Source organism: Bos javanicus, chromosome 19 (assembly GCF_032452875.1).
Source record: "Bos javanicus breed banteng chromosome 19, ARS-OSU_banteng_1.0, whole genome shotgun sequence".
NCBI classification, from domain to species: Eukaryota; Metazoa; Chordata; class Mammalia; order Artiodactyla; family Bovidae; genus Bos; species Bos javanicus.
The window spans coordinates 24,655,015-24,674,728 of record NC_083886.1 but is presented as its reverse complement, the minus strand read 5'-3'; the positions used below and the strand labels follow the sequence as shown (position 1 = coordinate 24,674,728).

Below are 19,714 nucleotides of genomic sequence, written 5' to 3'. Positions count from 1 at the left end.
TCCTGTTCACTAGGTTCTCAATTTCCAGTCTGTGCAGGCTTTCTTTCCCTGGGATGCATTATGCCCTCAAACGAAAGGCATGAAGCCAGCAAACATCATCTGTACCAGCTTTATATGTGTCTAGCAGTGTTAAGTGGTCAGACTCCCCTTTCCCATGTGAGCAGTTTGATACTCCTCCACCACTGTTTTCTAACTGGGCGCCCTGACCCAGAACTGTCTTTAGAAGAGTTATCTGTGCAGTCTGGGGATAAATGCTCCTCCTACCCGGCAAGGAGCAACTGGACTACTGAGTGGCCTTAGACAAGTACTTTCTCATCTCTGGACCTCAGTTTCCTTAACTGCAAAATCAGAGAATTGGGGTATTTTGTTGTTTAATGGCTAAGTCGTCTCCGACTCTTTTTGTGACCCAATGGAATGTAGCCCACCAGGCTCTTCAGTCAATGGGATTTCCCAGACAGGAATACTGAAGAGGGTTGCCAATCCCTTCTCCAGGGAATCTTTCCCCACCCAGGGATTTAACTCGGGTCTCCTTCATTGGCAGGTGGGTTCTTTACCATTGAGCCACCTGGGCTGACCTCAAAGGTCTAATTTGTTAACTGTAACCCCAGGCGGCCCCAAACTCTAATACTAGAAGCCACCGTTGGGAGTGCCAGCCCGGGTCCCGCCCTAGCGGCGAGCGCGGTTGTGGCTTGGCGGACTGGCCCCGCCCCGCGGCCTCAGTAGTCTAGCCATGCGAGGGCCGGGCTTCCGCCCTCCACGTTGTTGTTCCCGATTTGCGCCACACCCCCTTGGTCTAGGCTGTGGACGCCTAAGTCGTAACCGCCCTGAGCCCGGCCCCAGAGCAAAGGGCGGCCTCTGGGGAGACACAGTCGGACTCTCCACCCGCATCAGACGCGCGTGGACAAAGACGAGAGTCTAGGGGAAGGAAGGAAAGAGACTCAGTTTTAAAAGGAGGTTGGTGAAAAGTAAACAGCAGGTAGGGTACAACTGTAGAATTTCCCTCTCAGCGTCTCACTCTCCACACAGTGGCCCCATCCGCACCCGCGAATGTGACCCTGCTAGACACTGGCCCTTTAAACACAGGGCTGGCGGCGCGGGGTGTCCATGTGGAGCTGCTCCATGCCGTGTTGTCCTGCCCGCCCATTGGCCCGCGGCCCGGTGACGTCGCCTAATAGGATGCGAACGCACTGCGGGGGGAGGAACGGAGACAAAACGCGGAATCGGATTTCCACTCCGCTCCCTTCGCGGGTTCTCTGGCAGCCTCCAGCCGTCAGCTCCGCCCAGGGGCGGATCCCGGGGGAATTGCGACAGCAGGATGGTTGCAGGAATTAGGTCACGTGTAGGTAGAAAGCGGAGACCCAGGGGTCAGGCCAGTCTTTACCAACCTAGGTTTCCCTGACCTGGAATATTATTTGAGCTAAACTTAAGTCCTGAATTTTTCACCCTTCTTTACCTCCAGCAGGACAAATTTCGTTGTGAATGACCCTAACACGCAGCCGTTGCTCAACTTGTGGCTTGCAATCGGGGCGGGGCGAGGCGGGAGAGCGGAAATGCAGGGCGCGAACCCGGCTGGAGCTTCTCCCGCCCCCACCCAGGCCACGTGTGCGCGCGCGGTCTCGAGTGGGCGGGGCCAGGCCGCCCGGGCCCCGCCCCTCCCTTCTTGAGACGCCGGGGCCCTACGGGCGGGGGCTCCGGTCCGGGCTTTGGCTGCGGCCCCGGTGTAGTAGCGGGGGCGGCGGCCGGGGGCAGCGCGGCTCCTTCCCTTGTTGTGTGTGTCTGTGCCTCCTCGCCATCTTGTTGCAAAGCCTTTTCTTGTCGGCGGGACTCCTGGGGGCCGCGGGGCGGGAGGCATCAGAAGGGAGGAAGAGAGGGAGGGGAAGGAGGGAGGCAGTGCCGCCTTTTTTTTTTTTGCATCAGATTTTTTTAAATTTGCAAATTACATTTTGCAAATATCTGGGGAGACATTGATTTTTCTTCCTGTGCTCCCCCGTTCTTCCCTGCGGAGTGCGCTGCGCCGCCCAGTCCTGACGCCCCCCGGAGCTGATCCCTCCCTCCTGCCTGCCCGCCAGCCTGACCTGTGCCCGGCTCGCGGGCCGCAGTCTCGGCCCCGGCGCGCCCCCGGCAGCTCTCGGCGCGATGAGCATAGAGACGCTACTGGAGGCGGCCCGCTTCCTGGAATGGCAAGCACAGCAACAACAGAGAGCACGTGGTGAGCGGCCGGGCTGGGCCCCTGGGGCACCAGGGAAAGGGAGGCGAGCGACCCCGGTCCCCGAGCCTACGCGAAACCGCGCGCGGTACCCGCTCCCGGGCGGCCCGCGAAGCCGAGCAGTGCAAAGATCCGCGCGCGAGCCGCCGCCCGGGGAGGAGTGTTGTGGGCAGTGAAATTAATTAATGAATTCATTAACATGCAGCGAGGGACCCGGCTCCTGTAGGCGCCACCCCAACTGCCTACCACCTCTTGTGCACCTTTCATGGGGGTCTCTTTTGCTGTGGGCCAGCTGTGCCCTCGGTAGGGATGAAGATGTGCGAGCCGGGGGGGTGGGGTGAGGAATGGTGTTGCGTGGGGGTGGTAGACCAGCGCGAGTGTGCGTGTATGCACGGGGGTATGTGTGATGCGAACCTCGATGAGAGCGGATGGACGGACGTGTACACGGGCGAGTGTCTAGTGCACACGAGTCGGCGTGTGTGTAACGGAGTGGGGGGTGGAATTACTCTACGCGGAGCAGCTCCCCGGCTTCCCTGGCCCTGTGGGGAGGGTGCGGGGGGCGCTCCCGGCAGATCTACGCGCCTCTTGGGGCGGAGGCGGCCTTTGCAGAATGAAATGACATCGCGTGTCTTATGATCCTGGCCAGCCCCGCCTGACCCCGCCTCCCAAAGCTGGGCTGGGTCGCGCGACATGGGCTTGGGTGAGAGCCGGGCTCACTGGACATCTGCGAGACGGCCAGCAGGTCGCCGGGGGCAGACCCCGGGCCCCCCTTACTGCGCCCCACTTTAGCCGGTGTGGAATGTGGCGTGTCTACGCGTTCCAAACCCGCTCTCGGCTGGAATGTTGCGTGTGCCTGCGTTCCAAGCCCGTTGGTTACACCGGGTGGTGACGTGGACCGGCCCCGCCCCCGACCACGTGCACGGGGGACACTCCCGCTGGGGACAGCGCGGCCCAGCCCCTCCCCGCAGCCTAGTGCTCGGCTGGGGGCGGGGCCTGGGCGGGGCTGACGAGGGGCCTTGCGCCGGGTTGGGCCCTGGCTGTGGCCGCTGGGCATCTGCCTGGTAGAGCCTTTGCCCTACGTGGGAGGAGCCGAGCTCACCTGTCGGTTCTCGCCCCGGCCTCCCGTTTTTGCTCCTGGGGCGAGGGAAACCCTCAGAATCGCCGAGCGACGGGATATATAGAGCTCACATGCTCCCACTAACCCCACCCGCCCAGAACGTTCTCACCAGGACCCCCTGGCAGCACCCCTGACCGCGATGTGAAATGAGCCGGGCAAGAAGGGGCAAACTTTGGTGTTCTCTCGAAGCGGGGAGACGGAGATTTCAGGTGCCCTTATCTCCACGCGCCCTTGTTGGTGGCCCCAGCTTCAGGGTGCTGCAGAAATAGGGGCCAGGGGAAGACCTCCGTTTTCCGGACTGCTGCGAGGGTCGCAGCCCTGGATCGGCAGCGTGTGTGCAGTATCCGGGGACTGCTGCCCCCTCCAGCCCTACCCCCAGCCCCCGGTCGGGTGGATTGTGGTGGAGAGAGTGCTTCGCCCTCCTTTCCTTTCTGCCTATTGTTGCTTCAATGATGAGTCATGCAGGAGGTAGTAGTGTGTGTTGTGTGCGCGCGCGCGCCTGCAGCGTGTACCGCCGCCGCTGCGGGCGGGGGGAGTAGCAGCAGGCCACGGGCGGGGGAGCCGCGGGTCTGCCGGCTGGCCGAGTCGGTTCGTCCGGCCTCTCAAGGTCAAGAGTCACTTGAGATACGCTAGACTGAGAACGCTTGGGTTTTCGGAACTGAGGGGTCAGGACGTCGGCTCACGCGCCCCTCCCCCTTTCTTCGAGGTCCAGATCAGGGTCAGGCGGTGGACAGTGCAGGTGGTGACCGAGATTGTCCTGCGTGCGGGACCAGCGCGGCTCGGGGAGGAGCGTGCACAAGATTTGGAGAGATTGAGTCACCTGCTACCGCCATCCACAATGCAGTTCAGGAGTCCCTATTGTGTCCCCACTGTGTACCGCCCACTGTGCTAGAGGCGGCAGGATTGACCAAAGGAACACTCACTTCACCTTCACTTACCCCGCAGACTGGTTGGCCGTGTAAGGGAGGGGAGTAAACGCTCACTGTCAGTGTCTGCCACCCTTTCTGAAATTAGTCAGTCCAGAGCTGAGAGTAAGAATCACAAGGATGACGTCTGCAACACTTGGAAGGAACCTGGGTATGGCTCTCCACTAAGAAGTTGTAGCGCGCTGCCCCTCCCCCAGGTGGTGAGAACTAGAGGCAGGCAGTTAAGGCTTCTTGTTTGTGGAGCAGGAGGTCTTAGGGGATGGATGGATGGATGCTGGAAAGCCAGATTTACTCCCAAAACTCATGTACAGATAGCTTGATTTGGCTGCAGCAGCCTAATCTCTAGAATTCATTTTTTGCTCCTACTAGAGGTTTTGTTCTCTAAGTCGGGGTGGTGAGAAATGGAAGAGAAGTGGGGGTGCTGCTGCGGAGCTTGCTGACCAGAACTGCTTTCTGGGGAGTGTGTACCTGATGGGCAGCCCTGAACAGGGATCCTTTTGTCTGGGCCCCCATTCAACTTCAAGCCTCAAGTGATTGTTTTCTGACCTAGACCAGCCACTCTGTTCACGTGATGAGTCCAAGGATGTGTGTGCACCTTCATGTTGGTACACGAGGGGAAAGGGGAGGGCGAGGCCATCCTGGTGGCCAGCATGAAGGCCTGGTCATTGCTATCAATCAGAGAAGTTGACTCAAATGAGACCCTCTTCTGAGCTAGTCCCACCCTGTGCCTGCCTTGTGCACCACTGTCCCTATTACATGTAGAAGGGGAGAACCCCCCTGAACATTGGGAGGCCCCTGATACGGTCTCCTCTGGCCCCAGCTGTGTGCCGGCTGAGGTCCTGGGCCACAGTGGCTTCGGGGAAAGCACAAAGCCTGTACTCTTCATTGGGGGCTGTAGCCTTGGCCCCCGGGTCACCCAGAAGGGTGGTGCTCAGTTCTCTGGGGGCAGCTTCTGGGCAGAGCCCGGGGAAGGTGCCAGAGTATGTGTGTGCATGTATGGGAGTGAGAAGAGGGTGCAGCAGTATTTAGGAGCTTAAACTCATATTGCTGACACTCATTTGCTCCGCACGCTCTGTTTCCCTCTTCCCAGTGCACAGGAGAAGGGACCATACTGGGCAAGGGATGGGTCAGAACCGGCCAGGAGGAGACAGGAGGCTTTAGTGGGCTGGATCTGGCCTGGACTGCCACCCTCTTCAGCGTCAGTTAAGCTTTTTCATGCTGATCCAGGTGTGATAGATCTTGGCCATTCACCTGGGCCCTTCCTGGCACCTGTGAGCCTGGCACCTGCCTGGCTCCCGAAGAGAGAGGATATATGAGAAGGAGGTTGCCATCTTCTGGTGGAGCTTTGGAGTTGCCTTTATACATGGGGAATACAAGAAAGGAAGTACGGAGACTCTGAGGTTTGCCTCCACTCTGGGTCCCCAGAGCCCCTGACCTTGGGGCCTGAGGCCCTGTCTGTCGCCCTGCTTGTGGGAGAGGGGCACACTTGCCCCGAGGCCAGTGAAAGCCCAGGTCCTGGCTCAAAGGAATGGAGGTAGGGCTGTGTTGGGCTTCGAGCTCCGGGACCTTGTCTTGGGGTTGGGGTCTGGGGAGGTGCGGAGTGCACTCGGGGTGTCCTGGGCTGGGCCTGAGAAGGTCTCCTTGACTGAACTCAGCAGGTTTCTTTCCCAGTGTGGAAAGGGGAGCGCAGAGGGTGGGTTTTCTCCAGGGCCGCAAAGGAAGCCAGTGCTGGTGGCTGTAAAGCAGCAGGCCGGGCAGCTTCCCTTCCTGAGGGGCCGGGGGAGACACGGAAGAGGCTGTGCTTGCTGACTCCAGCCCTTGAATGCTGGCTGCTGGGAAACCACTGAGCGCTTCCCCTCTCAGAACACTTCCCCCTACTTCCTCCTGCACCTCTTCTTCTCGGCAGGAGGAGGGGCTCTGAGCAGGCCTGGCACACACACCAGTGGTTGATTGGCCAAAGGGCCCCGAGGCTGCATGTTTTCTGGGGTCCCTGGCCCAAAGACCTGTGGAGAGGGTGATGCTATCCTCTCCTACAGGGGCACTTGGCCAGCCTTGCCCCCCCAGCCCCACCCCTTGTGGGTGGTGGTGTGTTTGGGGCGTGTCCGCTTTGTGCTGTCAGCTCTGTTAGTCAGCAGTGTGGTGAATCGGGCAGGAGGGGAGGGCTGGCCTGCTCCCTGGCCCCAGCCTATAGCCAGGGAACTGGAATGGTGGGGCCTGGGAGGGGATGGGGCAGGGTGGGGATGGAGAGGGGCGTCTCAATCAGGAGGGGCTTCTCCCTTGGCCCTGTTCTCCGCCCACCGCTGAGCAGGCCTCCCCTTCTGGTGGGGCTTTCAGTAGAGATGCTGAACTGAGGCGTGCAAGGTTGTTGGAACTCTTTGCCTTGTTCAACCCCTGTTAAAAAGCCCTGCTTTCCTTTCTGCTTGCCTCTTCCCTTTCTAGTCTCCTGCTGGTGGTGGTGGAATAAGTTCCAGCACAACCAAGGGCAGAGAAAGACCAGGAGCATTTGGGGTATAAACCGCGATTGAGGAAACAGGCTTTGGGACCTAGCCTGGCAGTCCTGAGTCCCAGGCCTTGTTGTCTCATGTGTGGGCTGAAGGCGATGTCCCCTCCCTGCTTGCAGTGTGGGGCTCTTGTGAGACACATGGGTGTAGGGGGTGTGTGTGTGTTTATTTGCAGTATGACCCTCAACAAATCATTTTGCCTCTTAAAGCTAATTTGTCTCATCTGTGAAATGAAGGTAATGCCTGCCCTCTAGAAGGTAGCTCCCCAGAATCTAGGATTTGACTGCCTCTTCTCTTCTCCTGTGGGGCTTCCTTGATAGCTCAGTTGGTAAAGAATCCACCTGCAATGGAGGAGACCCCGGTTCGATTCCTGGGTCAGGAATATCCGCTGGAGAAGGGATAGGCCACCCACACCAGTATTCTTGGGCTTCCCTCATGGCTCAGCTGGTAAAGAATCTGCCTGCAGTGCAGGAGACCTGGGTTCAATCCCTGGGTTGGGAAGATACCTTGGAGAAGGCAAAGGCTACCTACTCCAGTATTCTGGCCTGGAGAATTCCGTGGACTGTATAGTCCATAGAGTTGCAAAGAGTCAGACACGACTGAGTGACTTGCACTTTCTCTTCTCCTGTGAGATCACTTGTGGACTGGCCTCTCCCAACCTCATCTACCACTCCCTCTCCTCAGCCTTGTTGCCCCTGCCCATCACCTGCTTAACACTTCAACCTGCAGTGTGCCAGGCCTCCTCCCGCACGCTCACTGACAGCTTCTGCTCTGTCCTTCCATAGCCCCTCTCTTCCCACAACCTGGGTTGTTAATCCTGTGATTTGTCCTATGCCCCTCCTCCCCTGGTCTATGAGCTCCTCAACAGCAAGGATCAGGAGTCTATTTTATTTGTTCACTGCTGTGCCCTGTGCCTGGCTGGGTGTGGATGAGTGTATGTATTTGTGCTGTCACTGGGTGGTCCCTGGCATGGGGTCAGGATGGGTTACAGTTGGGAGGACAAGGGGAGCTGGGGTGCCCAGGACAGCAGGCCCTGCTGAGAGACCACTGTGTTCTCTCTGTGCAGAGGAACAGGAAAGGCTTCGCCTGGAGCGGGAGCGGGAGCAAGAGCAGAAGAAGGCCAACAGCCTGGCCCGGCTGGCCCACACCATGCCGGTGGAGGAGCCCCGCACTGAGGCACCGCCTTTGCCTCTGTCACCGCCAGCCCCTCCGCCAGCACCCCCGCCACCACTGGCCACCCCAACCCCACTGACTGTCATTCCTATTCCAGTAGTGACCAACTCCCCTCAGCCTCTGCCCCCACCCCCGCCACTACCCCCCACGGCCCAGCCTCTGCCCCTGGCGCCTCGCCAGCCAGCCCTGGTCAGCACCCCTGGACTCAGCATTAAGGAGCCTGCCCCCCTTCCCACCAGGCCGCAGGTGCCCACTCCTGCTCCTCTACTGCCGGACTCCAAAGCCACTGTTCCGCCCACTGGCAGCCCCAAGCCCTTGCAGCCCCTGCCCACCCCCATCCTGACTATTGCGCCACACCCTGGAGTCCAGCCCCAGCTGGCTCCCCCACAGCCACCTCCATCCACGCTTGGAACCCTGAAGCTGGCACCTGCTGAAGAAGTCAAATCCAGCGAACAGAAGAAGAGGCCTGGGGGGTGAGTGAGGTGTGGCAGAGTCGGGGCTGGTGGGATGGAGAGAACTGCCCACAGCTGGGGCTGTGTGTGCAAGAGAAAGTGCCCTCCCAGCTAGCCTGTCAGAGCTGCACCCTCCTATATCTGGATATGTTCTCACTGTGCTGGGACCATCCCCACCCTGGGGAGTGGGGAATGGTCATTGCCCTCTGTTGTTCTTAGGCTTCTCTGACCCCTTCCAAGGTTGGGTCTGATGGAATCACCAGGCCTTTGGACTTCCTGGGTGAGGGCTAGGGTCCACTGGCTATTTCTCCCAATCCCAGGAGCCCTTCACAGGTGCACGGGTTGGGTGGAATATGAAGGGGTTGTGAATTATGAGCCTACCCGTGCCCTCCAGAGGTTGTATGCACCAGGACACAGGGCCAACAGTTTTCATCGCTGCTTCCCTAGGGAGAGAATGTCAGGGACAAAAAGCCTGTGGCATTTGGGGAGGGTGGGGGCAGGGGGTGGGAAGGCCACCTAATTGGGCCCTCCTCCCTGAGCTCCCTGTCTGTCTGGATTTCAGAATCGGAACCAGAGAAGTCCACAACAAGCTGGAGAAGAACAGGTGTGTGTGTGTGTGTGTGTGTGAGCTTGTGACTCTGAGCCCGCCCCCGCCAGCTACCCGGAAGGTCCCATCCTTGGTCCCCAAGCTCTCCTTGGACCTTCCCTCCCGCCCCTGACGCTGGCTGACCGGCCCTGCTCCCTTTCCCCAGGAGGGCCCATCTCAAGGAATGCTTTGAGACCCTGAAGCGCAACATCCCCAACGTGGACGACAAGAAGACATCGAATCTGAGCGTGTTGCGGACGGCGCTGCGGTATATTCAGGTATGCGGGCTGGGGGGAGAAGCAAGGCCCAGAGAAGGGCGGGAGACCGCCGCCGCGCAGGCTGCCTGCACGCCCCGCCTCCCCGCACGCCCCGCCTCCCCCCCCATGCGGCCCCGCCCGCCTCCACGCGGGCGCCGAGCACATGGCCCAGCTGACGTCAGTGGGGCTCCCCACCCGGGTGGAGGCGGCGTGACCGGCGCGCGTGCGCGGGGGAGCGCGGCGCTGGCGCTCGGCTCCCCTCCCCCGCCGGGCGGCCTTACGGAGCCCTGCCATCTGCACGGCCCCCGCGACTCGGTGTCAGCCCGGAATCTGCCCCGCCTTACCGCCTGCCGCGCGCTACTGCCCGGCGAATGGGAAGGACGTAGGGCAACCGGTGCCTCCATCGCCCCCGCAGTGCTGGGCGGGAACCGGATTCGGCCCCAGACTCTATCTTGGGGGGTGGGGGGGTGCTGGGCGTGGCTCGCTTACCACAGTGGAACCCATGAAATACGCCCCACCCCACCGCGCGCCCCGGACTTTTAGCTCAAAAGGATCAAGATCCTTGCAGTGAGCACACGTAGATGCCATCTCCCGACTTTGAGGATTAAACCTTGGGGAAGGGGAAATGCAGCACTCTGGATGACGAGTAGCCCTGGGGGTCACCGAACCTAAAACCTTACGTTCTGCCTCCCCCAGGATTTAAAAGAAGCCCTTTTTCAAGGCGCCCTCCTTGCCGTGTGGCCCCTGCCTTTGGGCACTGGCTCCTCTGGGCTGTACGGGGAAGGGGGGTGCCCGACAGATAAGACCGTTGCCATGACGGCCCGAGTTTGGTTTCCCTGGAAACCCGCCGAGGGTTCCGTGTGCCGGGAAGGAGGCTGTGGGGGTGGGGCAGGCGGCCACGCTCGGCTGCCGCGGAGCCGGGAGGTAGCCGTTGAGGAGTGGGAGGGATTTAGGCCTCCCGGACTGCGGGGGCAGCTTCGGGGTCTCCCAGTCGGCTCCCTAGGGAAGCTGAGGGGATGGGCAGCGTCACGGCTCCGGTGGGCCAGCCCTCCCCCGGCCTCGACTGCGGGGTCACAGCCCTGAGGTAACCGGAGCCTGACTTGTCGAAGGAGGCGGGCGGAGGCGCAGCCTCGGGACTACTCCCAGCCGGCAGCTCCCTCTCGGCCTCCCGCGAACGCACGCCCTTCCGCCCGCCCTCCGGGCAAGGGGGAGGGGCTGGCGGGACTCCAGGCCGCTTCCCGGCACGGGAGGGGCGGGTCCGGGTCCGCGGATTGGCGGGGCTGGGCAGGGGGCGGGACTCCTGCGCTCTCGGAGGGAGGGTGCGGCCAGCGGGGAGTGACGCAGCAAAGCCAGTCCGCGTGGGTGCGCTCGTGCTCCGGGAGGGGCGGGGCCTCGTTGGTGGCCGGGGGGGGGGGGGGGGGGGAAGGGGGGGGGGGGGGGGGGAAGGGGGGGGAAGCGGGGGGGGGGGGGGGGGAAGGGGGGGGGAAGTGGAGAGGGGGCCCAGCGTCGAGTTTCAGAGGGTCTCCGGGAGGGTGTTTTCTGGGATGTTTCTGCAGAACTCGGGCTGGAGACTTAAGTTGCTACTCCTTCAGCTACAGGAAATCATGTAGCCTGGGAGCAAATTCGTGTCTAAATTCTGCGACATTTTCTGTGAATATCGGTTTCCTCTTGTACTGCGATGATGCTAAAGTGGGAAAAAGTAATAATATCTTTGTGGTAAGGACGTGAGAATTGGTCATTTGTAAATAGTAACTTAATAGCAATTGTTGGGAGAAGGCGATGGCATCCCACTCCAGTACTGTTGCCTGGCAAATCCCATGGACAGAGGAGCTTGGTAGGCTGCGTCTGTGGGGTCGCACAGAGTTGGACACGACTGAAGCGACTTAGCAGCAGCAGCAGCAATTGTTGAGAAGGAAGAAGGATGGAACGGTGCGTTCCTCCCTGTATAGAAGTACTTAGGGCAGAAAGCCTTGATTGCAAGACGGTGGATTTGAAAGTACATCAGAAATAAAAGACTCAGTAAAACCAGCAGATTTGGGATACGGGCCTGGCCTGAGTGGGAAGCAAGGTGGCCCCTAGCTGTCCGTAAAAGATACTTGTCCTGGGGCTGGCAACAGAAGCAGAAATGCTGGGAAACTTAACAAGGTTCTCCATAAATCTCCAACTTCATTTATTCGTTCACTCATTCAGGTTTTTTTGGACAGCCCTGTGTCTGATTGGGCCGATAATAAGTGGGGAGCAAGGGAAAAAGTGCAGAACTCTGTCTTTAGGTTTGGTCTTGCTGCAGATTATAAAATAACCAAGCAGAGGAATCTGCTCCAAGGGCATAGTCAGGACAGGGGTCACAGCATGTGTTCGGGGGAGTTGGGGAAGTTGCTACTGAGGAAAGGGCCTTTAAGCTGGGACCTGAAGGCCAGGGTGACCAAGACAAGTGCCGGGCAGAGAGCCCAGCACAGGCCAGAGTTTTTCCAGTAGGAGGGAGGAAGATGCATTTTGGAAGTTGAACGTGGTCAGGAGGGTTGCTATGCTGAGATGGGAGTTGGAAGTGGGTACCAGAGAGACCACAGAGAGGGTGGAGACTGAGGACTTTTGTTGTGTGCTGAGGGAGGAAGCTTTGGGAAGGCTGTAGCCCCCAGCCAGAGCCACAGTGCCTTGGAGGTAAAGGATTTGAAGAAAGTTCTCAGAGAAGTGGACAGAAACAGGAAGTGGGGTAGGCAGGTACCAAACAACACATCCAGTCTTCTTAGAAAGGAAATGGGCTTAAAATGAAACAATAGGGACAAAAGTTAGACCTTGGGAAAACTTTCCAGGGATGTCTATACCTGTGGAGACCTGGACTAGGTGAGGAGTGGGGGTTTTGGCTCCTGATTAATTGTCTCTGAGCTGGCAGTCAGCCGGCCCCGCTAGTGCATAGAGTTCAGGACAGGCCTGAGAGCTGACTCACCCCACACCTCGTGATCACCGTGGCCCCTTCCGATGGCCTGTCTACCACTGGCCTCTCAGGGAGAAGCCGGGTGTGCGTGGGGGGAGTGGGGCAATGGGGGAGCTTTCTGGCAGAAATGTTGGTGGGGGAGGCAGGTTAATCTCGAAGCCAGGGTGATAGAGGGGGCTGATTGTGGCCTGGGACTGGCAAAAAGTGTAAAAAGTGTAAAGCTGCCGGCTTTCAGGACAGTGCACAGTATGGCCGTGTCTGGGTTACGTGTCACAGGCACTAATGGCTTGAGGCGTCTCTGACCAGTGAGGTCAGGAATGCAAGGAACATGGGGCTCGGGAGGGAGCGTGGGGAAGCTGGGCCTAGTCCATGTGTGGAGCTGAAGACCTGCGTGCCCAGGAGTTCAGGTGAACAGTTGGGAAAGGCTGTTGCAAGACTGCCCAAAGGAAATGGAGTCAGGGGAAGCTCAAGTCTCATGAGAGACTGATTCTCCTGTGATGATGGGGATAGACAGGGTAGATGTGGGGACTAGCACCCTCCGGTCCTCACAGGTGCTTGGCCAAGAGGTCACATGGCTGTGTCCTGGCCACCCGCAGTGTCGGGATGTAAGCTAACCATAGAACAGTGTGTACTCCTCTCACAGGGTTGGACTGGGAGAGCGTGTGTTGAGATGGAAAAACAAAACTGGAAGTACTTAGGGGGTCATGTGAGCCAGTGTCAGTCTCATTAAGGCTGACAGTCTCATTGAACGCTTGGGGTTAGGGGGAGCGGTGCGGTGTGGGGTGCCACTCCTAAGACGAGCGAGCCTGAGAGCAGGCTGGTGTACCCGGAGGACGTGAGAGGGGGCTGGGCTGTGGAGGAGCTCCAGCGGACGAGACCTGAAGGGGTAAGGAGGGAGACACATGGGGGCCTACACCTGGCCAGGACTGGCAAGCCTCGGCGACTAGAAGCTCGGGAGGTCAGGATTGTCCACATCGTCTGTTGAACCCTGCGGTCATGACATGCCTGGGCCAAGGAAAAGCTGGCCACGGGGAGGCCTGCGGGATTTAAGATGTGTTAGTTTAATAAAGTTTCAGACAGGAGGTCACAGAAAACAAGGAAAGACGGTGCAGAAGGGAGTTGAGGAACAGAATAGGAGCTGGCCTTCCAGAGCTGCTAACAAGCATCGGACGAAGGGAAACCGGAGACCCTTCTCATGGGGGAGTGTGCCCCGGGAGGGTCAGCCCCGAGAGGAGAGATGGCCCGTGGCCCTGGAGGCGTGGAAGGGGAGATCGGGTGGCAGACAAGGAGCGCCCTCCAGTGTTCTGAGTGACGGGATGGCCTCAGCGTCAAGCGGGGAGGGGCTTCTCCAGGGCGGCTCAGATGGAGGCCGAGGTGCTGTCCTCCTAAGAGCTGTTTCTCAGTGGCTGAGGCTGCTCAGGTCCAGGAGGGGAAGGAAGGCCACATCCCGGGGCCTGGGGAGTGTGGGAATAGAGCGGCGTGCGAGGCGGTGCAGGTGGGCACCGTGGGGAGGATATGCGCAAGTCAGCAGCTGTTCAGGAGGAGATGGAGGTGGTCAAGGAGGTGAGGTAGAGGTCTCAGAATCTGCTGGCCGTCCTGCAAGAGCGTTGAAGTTAAGGAGACGAGTGAATAATGAAGGGACAAAGGGCAGGATCGTCTGGGGATCCTTGAGGAACGGGTTCCATGGAGGGTAGCTCGTGGTATCCGCATCCATAGCGGCAGGATGGTGTGAATGGCGGAGCAGGCCTTGGGCACTGCCTGAGAAGTCTCCTACCCTTTCTGCCCTTCTCAGCAGAATGGAAGGAGATACTCCCAGGAGGGTGGATGGGGCAAGAGGCAACAGAGCCCCTCAGGACAGAATCATGTAGGGGTAGGGGAGGGACTGGCCTGAATCTGCACCTGCTTGTGAGCTCACAGCCTGTCCCCAGATGCTGGGCCTCCTTAGGTGGAGCCATGGACCGAGAGGCAGGTGTGGTTTCCCGCAGCTCCCTGGCAGCCTGGGCCCCCGATGCGCAGGTGAGGGTGGGTGAAGGAGATGTTGGTGGCACCATGGGCTCTGTGGCTCCTGCTCAGGGTGCCCTGTTGTTACTTGCCCTGTTCTCCAGTCCCTGAAGAGGAAAGAGAAAGAATATGAGCATGAGATGGAGCGGCTGGCGCGGGAGAAGATTGCCACGCAGCAGCGGCTGGCGGAGCTCAAGCACGAGCTGAGCCAGTGGATGGACGTGCTGGAGATCGACCGCGTGCTCCGGCAGACGGGCCAGCCCGAGGACGACCAGGCCTCCACCTCCACCGCTTCTGGTGAGCCCCGCCCACCCCACGTTGCCCCCACCCTTGGCCCTGTGACATCCCCAGAGCCCCGGGGGCATCTGCTTCTCCAGGCTCTCATTCCCCAGCCCTCCTGACCGGTCCCTCCCCGCGTGTCCCTCCACAGAGGGTGAGGACAACATAGACGAGGACATGGAGGAGGACCAGGCTGGCCTGGGCCCACATAAGCTGAGCCATCGCCCCCACCCGGAGCTGCCGAAGCCACCGCCCAGCACGGCCCCCGCGCCTCTGCCTCCACACCCACACCCGCACGCCCAGCCTGTGGCCCTGTCTCCTGCCCACCTCCCTGGGCAGCAGCCCCCGCCACAGCAGAAGACACCTCTGCCGGTCCCTCCGCCCCCACCAGCGGCCCCGGCCCAAACGCTGGTGCCCGCCCCGGCCCATCTCGTGGCCGCGGCCGGGGGCGGCTCCACAGTCATCGCCCACACTGCCACCACCCACGCCTCAGTCATCCAGACTGTGAACCACGTTCTCCAGGGGCCGGGGGGCAAGCACATCGCCCACATCGCTCCCTCGGCCCCCAGCCCTGCCGTGCAGCTGGCACCGGCCACGCCCCCCATCAGCCACATCACGGTGCACCCTGCCACCCTCAACCACGTGGCCCACCTTGGCTCCCAGCTGCCCCTGTACCCGCAGCCCGTGGCAGTGAGCCAGCCAGTGGCCGTGAGTCACATCGCCCACACCCTCTCACACCAGCAAGTGAATGGCACAGCCGGGCTGGGGCCCCCAGCCACGGTCATGGCAAAGCCAGCTGTGGGGGCTCAGGTGGTGCACCACCCCCAGTTGGTGGGCCAGACAGTGCTTAACCCTGTGACCATGGTCACCATGCCCTCCTTCCCGGTCAGCACACTCAAGCTGGCTTGAGGATGAGGCCACTCAGAGGCCCCCAGCGGGGGCAGGGAGGGAGACCTGTCCCCCACTCTCCCACCCACCAGCTCCACACATTCCAGCCAGGTCCAGGCCCGCCCTACCCATACCCACCCCCAGGCCTCCTAGGGGAAGGGGGTGCAGAGACTCTGAGCCAGGGGAGGGAGGGGGCTCAAGGAGCTGGGCACAGGGCAGGGGGTCACCCCGCTGCACTAGGACTTGACAGTGATGAGAGACGCTCTGGCCCACGTGCCACCTGTCTGGCCTGGTGCCCGCTCCAGGGCCGTTCCCATTCCCGTCCCCCACCCATCCCCTGACACCAGTGCGATGTGGACGTCGTGTTCTTCCGCCTCCCCCGCCCTGCCCACCTTCCTGTGCTGCTGCTGCTGCTATCGCTCTGTCTGGTGAGATGGCTGGGCACCCGGGCCCTCCCCTCCCGAGCCTCAGCCTTCTCCTTCCAGGGTTCTGGAGGGGGACGTGGGGAAGCAGGACTCAAGCGAGTTGGCCCTGATATCCAAGGGGACTGGGGAGGGGGGCGTTCTCTGACTACAGGGGACAAGTCCTAGGAGGTGGCTTGTGTGGCGTCCCTCCAGACAGGTGAGTGCCCCGGCCTGGGGCTCTCACAGGCTGGTTGCAGTCATTGTGATTGATCATAACAAGCTAGTTAAGAGAGTTCTCTACCAGTAGTAAACCAAACCCAAGCCCTTGCCAAGCTTCCAAGCCCCCGCAACTGCCCTACCACTGGGCTCTTGACTTCAGGAGGGCAGATGGAGGGGAGGGAGGAGGGGCTTGACTATCTCCCCCAGCCACCCTGCTGACCTCCAGCTGGGTCTGGCCTGAGAGGAGGGTGTGCTGGACCCTGTCCCCATCCCTGGACTTGACTTTGGCTTCCAGAAGATAGAGAGGAGGCCTGGGCTCTGCTCCGTGCTCTGCACTCCCTGGAGGGATGAGTGCGCCTGGACGCCTCCTGCTGCCTGGGAGACGGGACCAGCGTCTGGTCTGGGTTGCAGGACCCTGGCGCCATGTGGGTGAGGTAATCAGGAGGTTACAGTCCAGGGGCTTGGCCCTGGGGACCTGTGGGGAGGGAGCATGGCCAGGCCACGGAGAACTGTTGCTTCTGCCCCAGCTTCCCCTTCCCTGGGCTCATCTTTCTTTGCTTTGAACCCCTGCTGTCTCCAGCGGGCTGTTCTGCATGTGCCCTCCCCCAGGGGGCGCTGCTGTGTGCCACCGCCTTCCTGATAGGGCTGCGGGCAGGGCTGAGCTTGGGGTGGGGAGGAGCGAGGGGGCCTGTGTGCGAGGGCCACTGCTCTCCATGCCTTCGCCTCAGCAGACTGCTTTGGCTGCTCTTTTTATGTGGGTATTTATTTCAAGTGGCCTTGTGTCAGACACACTCAGTTACACACGTGCACACTCGGCTCCCCACCTGGACACACTCACCAGTGGCCTTTCAGAGTGTGTGGAGGTGGGGGAGCCAGTGATCCTGGGTGTGAAGTTTGCAATGATAGGTTGGGGTGGGGCAGGGGGGTGGTTCCATGGTTCACAGAGGAGGCCGACAGAGGTCTTGAGTAGATTGAGCCACCTCGGAACTCCCTTTCAGTTTCTGGTCCTGAAAACCTCCCTGGAGACTGTTTCTTGTCTCCCGGGGTGGGGAGACTTAGGGATACTTCAGAGGTTTCTAGGAGGTGACGCTGTTCCCCGCCCCCCACCCAAATGCAGCTCCCGCCTCACAAGCTTGCTGCCTTTCTGCACCTGCAGCCGCCGCCACTATCACCCTGTTTGGGGGGGAGCTGGTTTTACTCTTCCTGGTGTGATGACATTGGAAAGAGCAGAGAGAGAAGGGCAGGCCTGGCCCCCAGGAACAGAAGCACTGGCAAGCTGCCCTCCTCTCAGGCCTGCTCACCTTGAAACTGTTCTGTTAGCCAGTCGCCCCTCGGGCATGCACAGATACCTCATCCGCCCGCCGCCCCGTCCCTCCCCGCCCCCACCGCCGCAGTGGGGGGCCTCAGAATCTAGTGCCGAATGACTATGTCCAGATTGGTGACGATGGGTGTTGTTGCTGTTGTTTTTGTCGTTGTTCGTGAACGCTGTGATGCTGTGTGCCCGAGAGGGCAGCCGCCACCCAGCCCTTCCTTGGGCCTCTCCCCTCTGAGCGCTGTGGGGACCACATCTGTCCTCACCCCATGGGACTGCCTGCCCCTCCCCTCCCTAGCCCTTCCAGCCTGGGGGACGCACGTGTGTGCACGCGCGTGCACACACACACACACACACACACACATCTTACCTCTCATGCGTGTTTTACTTTTTGATGTTCAGAGTGGCTCACTGGCTGGGAGTCTTTACCTCGGGGAGAGCGGGAGGTTGGTTCCTAGGGGGGCCAAAGAAGGGCAGGGAATTCCTGGAGGGGAATTAGGGGGTCACCATAACCCCTGCCCTCTCCAGGAACAGCTTCTTCTCCCCACCCCAGAGTCCCACCCCCACCCCCCACCCCCACGAAGAGGTGGCCCTTGTTTACAGTGAGGACTCGGTCACTGTGTCTCCGTTTCCTGAAATATAAATTGTAGCGACCCCAGACTGTAGAGATTTTTATGTGTTTGGATACATCTGCTGTGTGGGAAAAAAAAAACAAAACAAAAAACTACAAAAACCCTAATTTTGTACATATTGTATTTTTACTATGGAACTGTATTCTAGTGGCTGTTCATGCTCCAAGACATTAGGTATTGAGACATGAATACTATCCATGTAATAAGCACTTGCCTGGAATAAAATATAAAATTGAAATAAACCTGCACTGAAACCCGAGACGGAGCTGCCACCTGCAGCATCTGGGTCGTTCTGTTGCAAAAGGAGGCAGAGACCTTGAGGGAAAGAGCCCCAGCAAGAAGCGGCGGCATCTTTTTCCTGTAGAGGGGTTGGGGTCTGGTAGATTCCAGGCTGGTGGGTTTTGCAAAGACAAGGGACCTTCCCGTTCTAATCCCTGAGGCTCCATCCCCAACGGGCTCTGAGACCTGCAGCGCTGGTCTCCCTCATACTTGTGCAGTACTTTATACTTCCTCAAACCATTTTTCACAAACACTATCTTGTTTCATCTCTTAACAGCTCGGTGAAGTAAACAGACCAACAGCTAGCAGATAAGAAAACAGGTTTGAGGGTGGCTGAGTGCCTTGTTAAGGTCACGTGACCAGCCAGGGCCTGTCTGGAGCGGCAGTCCTATGTCAGCTGGTGCAGAGCTGTCCCCAAGCACGTGCCACCCTGCCCCTGGGCCTGGCCCTGTCCCGGAGCTGGGGAATCCCACGCTCCAGAAAGTTCCAGCACAAAAGCTGGAGGGTCTGTGCACAGGAGGGCCTGATGCTTCCTGAGAGGGGGCTGCACTCTTGGGGTTGTAGTTAGAACAGGTCTTGGGGGAGGCAGTGTGTGTGCAATCTATAAGGCTGTCCTTACAGGGTAAGGAACAAGAAGAGGAAGTAGGTCGGGGTCAAAGATCCATGTTCTAAGCTGGGCCTTGAAGACCTTTGACCCTATAACATCTTTTCTCCCCAGTGTAGAAAGAAGTCAGCCATTTGGCCGGCTGGCAGGTGGGGAGGTAAGGGAGAGTAAGGTCAGGGAGCAGTCAGCTGGGCCAAGCCATAGGCCAGCCATGTCCACTCTCCCTGAAACTGCAGCCCAGGGAACTGACTCGGCTTCTCTTCCTGGGGTGGGTCTGTCTGAGGTGTGTGGGGGCGTTATCTTGGGGAAGGGCCTGGTGGCCATCAATCACTTGAGGTCCCCTTCTCTGAAGACCTAATCTCAGGAAAGGCCAGGCCCAGTGCCCCTCCCTACTGCTTAACAAGCTTGCCTGCTCATTTCATTTGTGAAACGTTGGTTCCCTCTGCTGGTAGCTTCAGGAAGTGTTCGGTCACTTGCACTTTAGGGAAGGCCCAGGGTTAGGGAATCCTCACACACCTCAGTGTCAGATGCTGTGCCCAGCACTCGGGTCAGAGATGAAGACTCTGCCCCTGGCAGTGATGACCCAGTATCCTCAGGGCTAGAGTACCCTGCTCATGCTTCCTGCTCCTCCCTTCCCCACACTGAGCCCTCAGCTGACCCATCGTTTTGGCTGTGTGGTTCCCTCTGGCCCTAAAAGCCCAGCCAGGGGTCTGGGAGTGCCAGCACTTCTGGGTGGAGCAGAGAAGGGGTGGGAGTGTGTGAAGGAACCAACCACTTCCAGGCTAGTTCTCAGGGGTCTTTGGTGAGCTTTCAGGTGGTGTCAACAGCAGAGGGAATTTTTTCTTTATTTTTAGAGGAGTTATCTACAATGCTGTGTTTCTGGTATACAGAAAAGCAATTCGGATATAGATATGTACACACACACATACTTTTCATATTCTTTTTC

General features: G+C 59.7%; 1 protein-coding gene across 4 annotated transcripts; it reads left to right on the top strand.

The window, feature by feature from the left end:
- The first annotated feature begins 1,685 nt into the window (after positions 1-1,685).
- MNT (MAX network transcriptional repressor) lies at positions 1,686-18,144 on the top strand. 4 transcript variants are annotated; one of them, XM_061390665.1, is made up of 7 exons: positions 2,216-3,930; positions 4,036-4,400; positions 7,817-8,396; positions 8,938-8,979; positions 9,128-9,239; positions 14,256-14,448; positions 14,582-18,144. In XM_061390665.1, the coding sequence occupies exons 2-7, from the start codon at positions 4,370-4,372 to the stop codon at positions 15,337-15,339; spliced, it is 1,716 nt and encodes a 571-aa protein (XP_061246649.1). In that variant the 5' UTR covers positions 2,216-3,930; positions 4,036-4,369; the 3' UTR covers positions 15,340-18,144. The 4 variants fall into 4 exon arrangements, with proteins under 4 accessions (XP_061246650.1, XP_061246647.1, XP_061246649.1 ...); XM_061390663.1 differs by lacking the exons at positions 2,216-3,930; positions 4,036-4,400 and adding an exon at positions 1,687-2,209; XM_061390667.1 differs by lacking the exon at positions 4,036-4,400 and having other exon boundaries at positions 2,216-3,532.
- Positions 18,145-19,714: the final 1,570 nt, after the last annotated feature.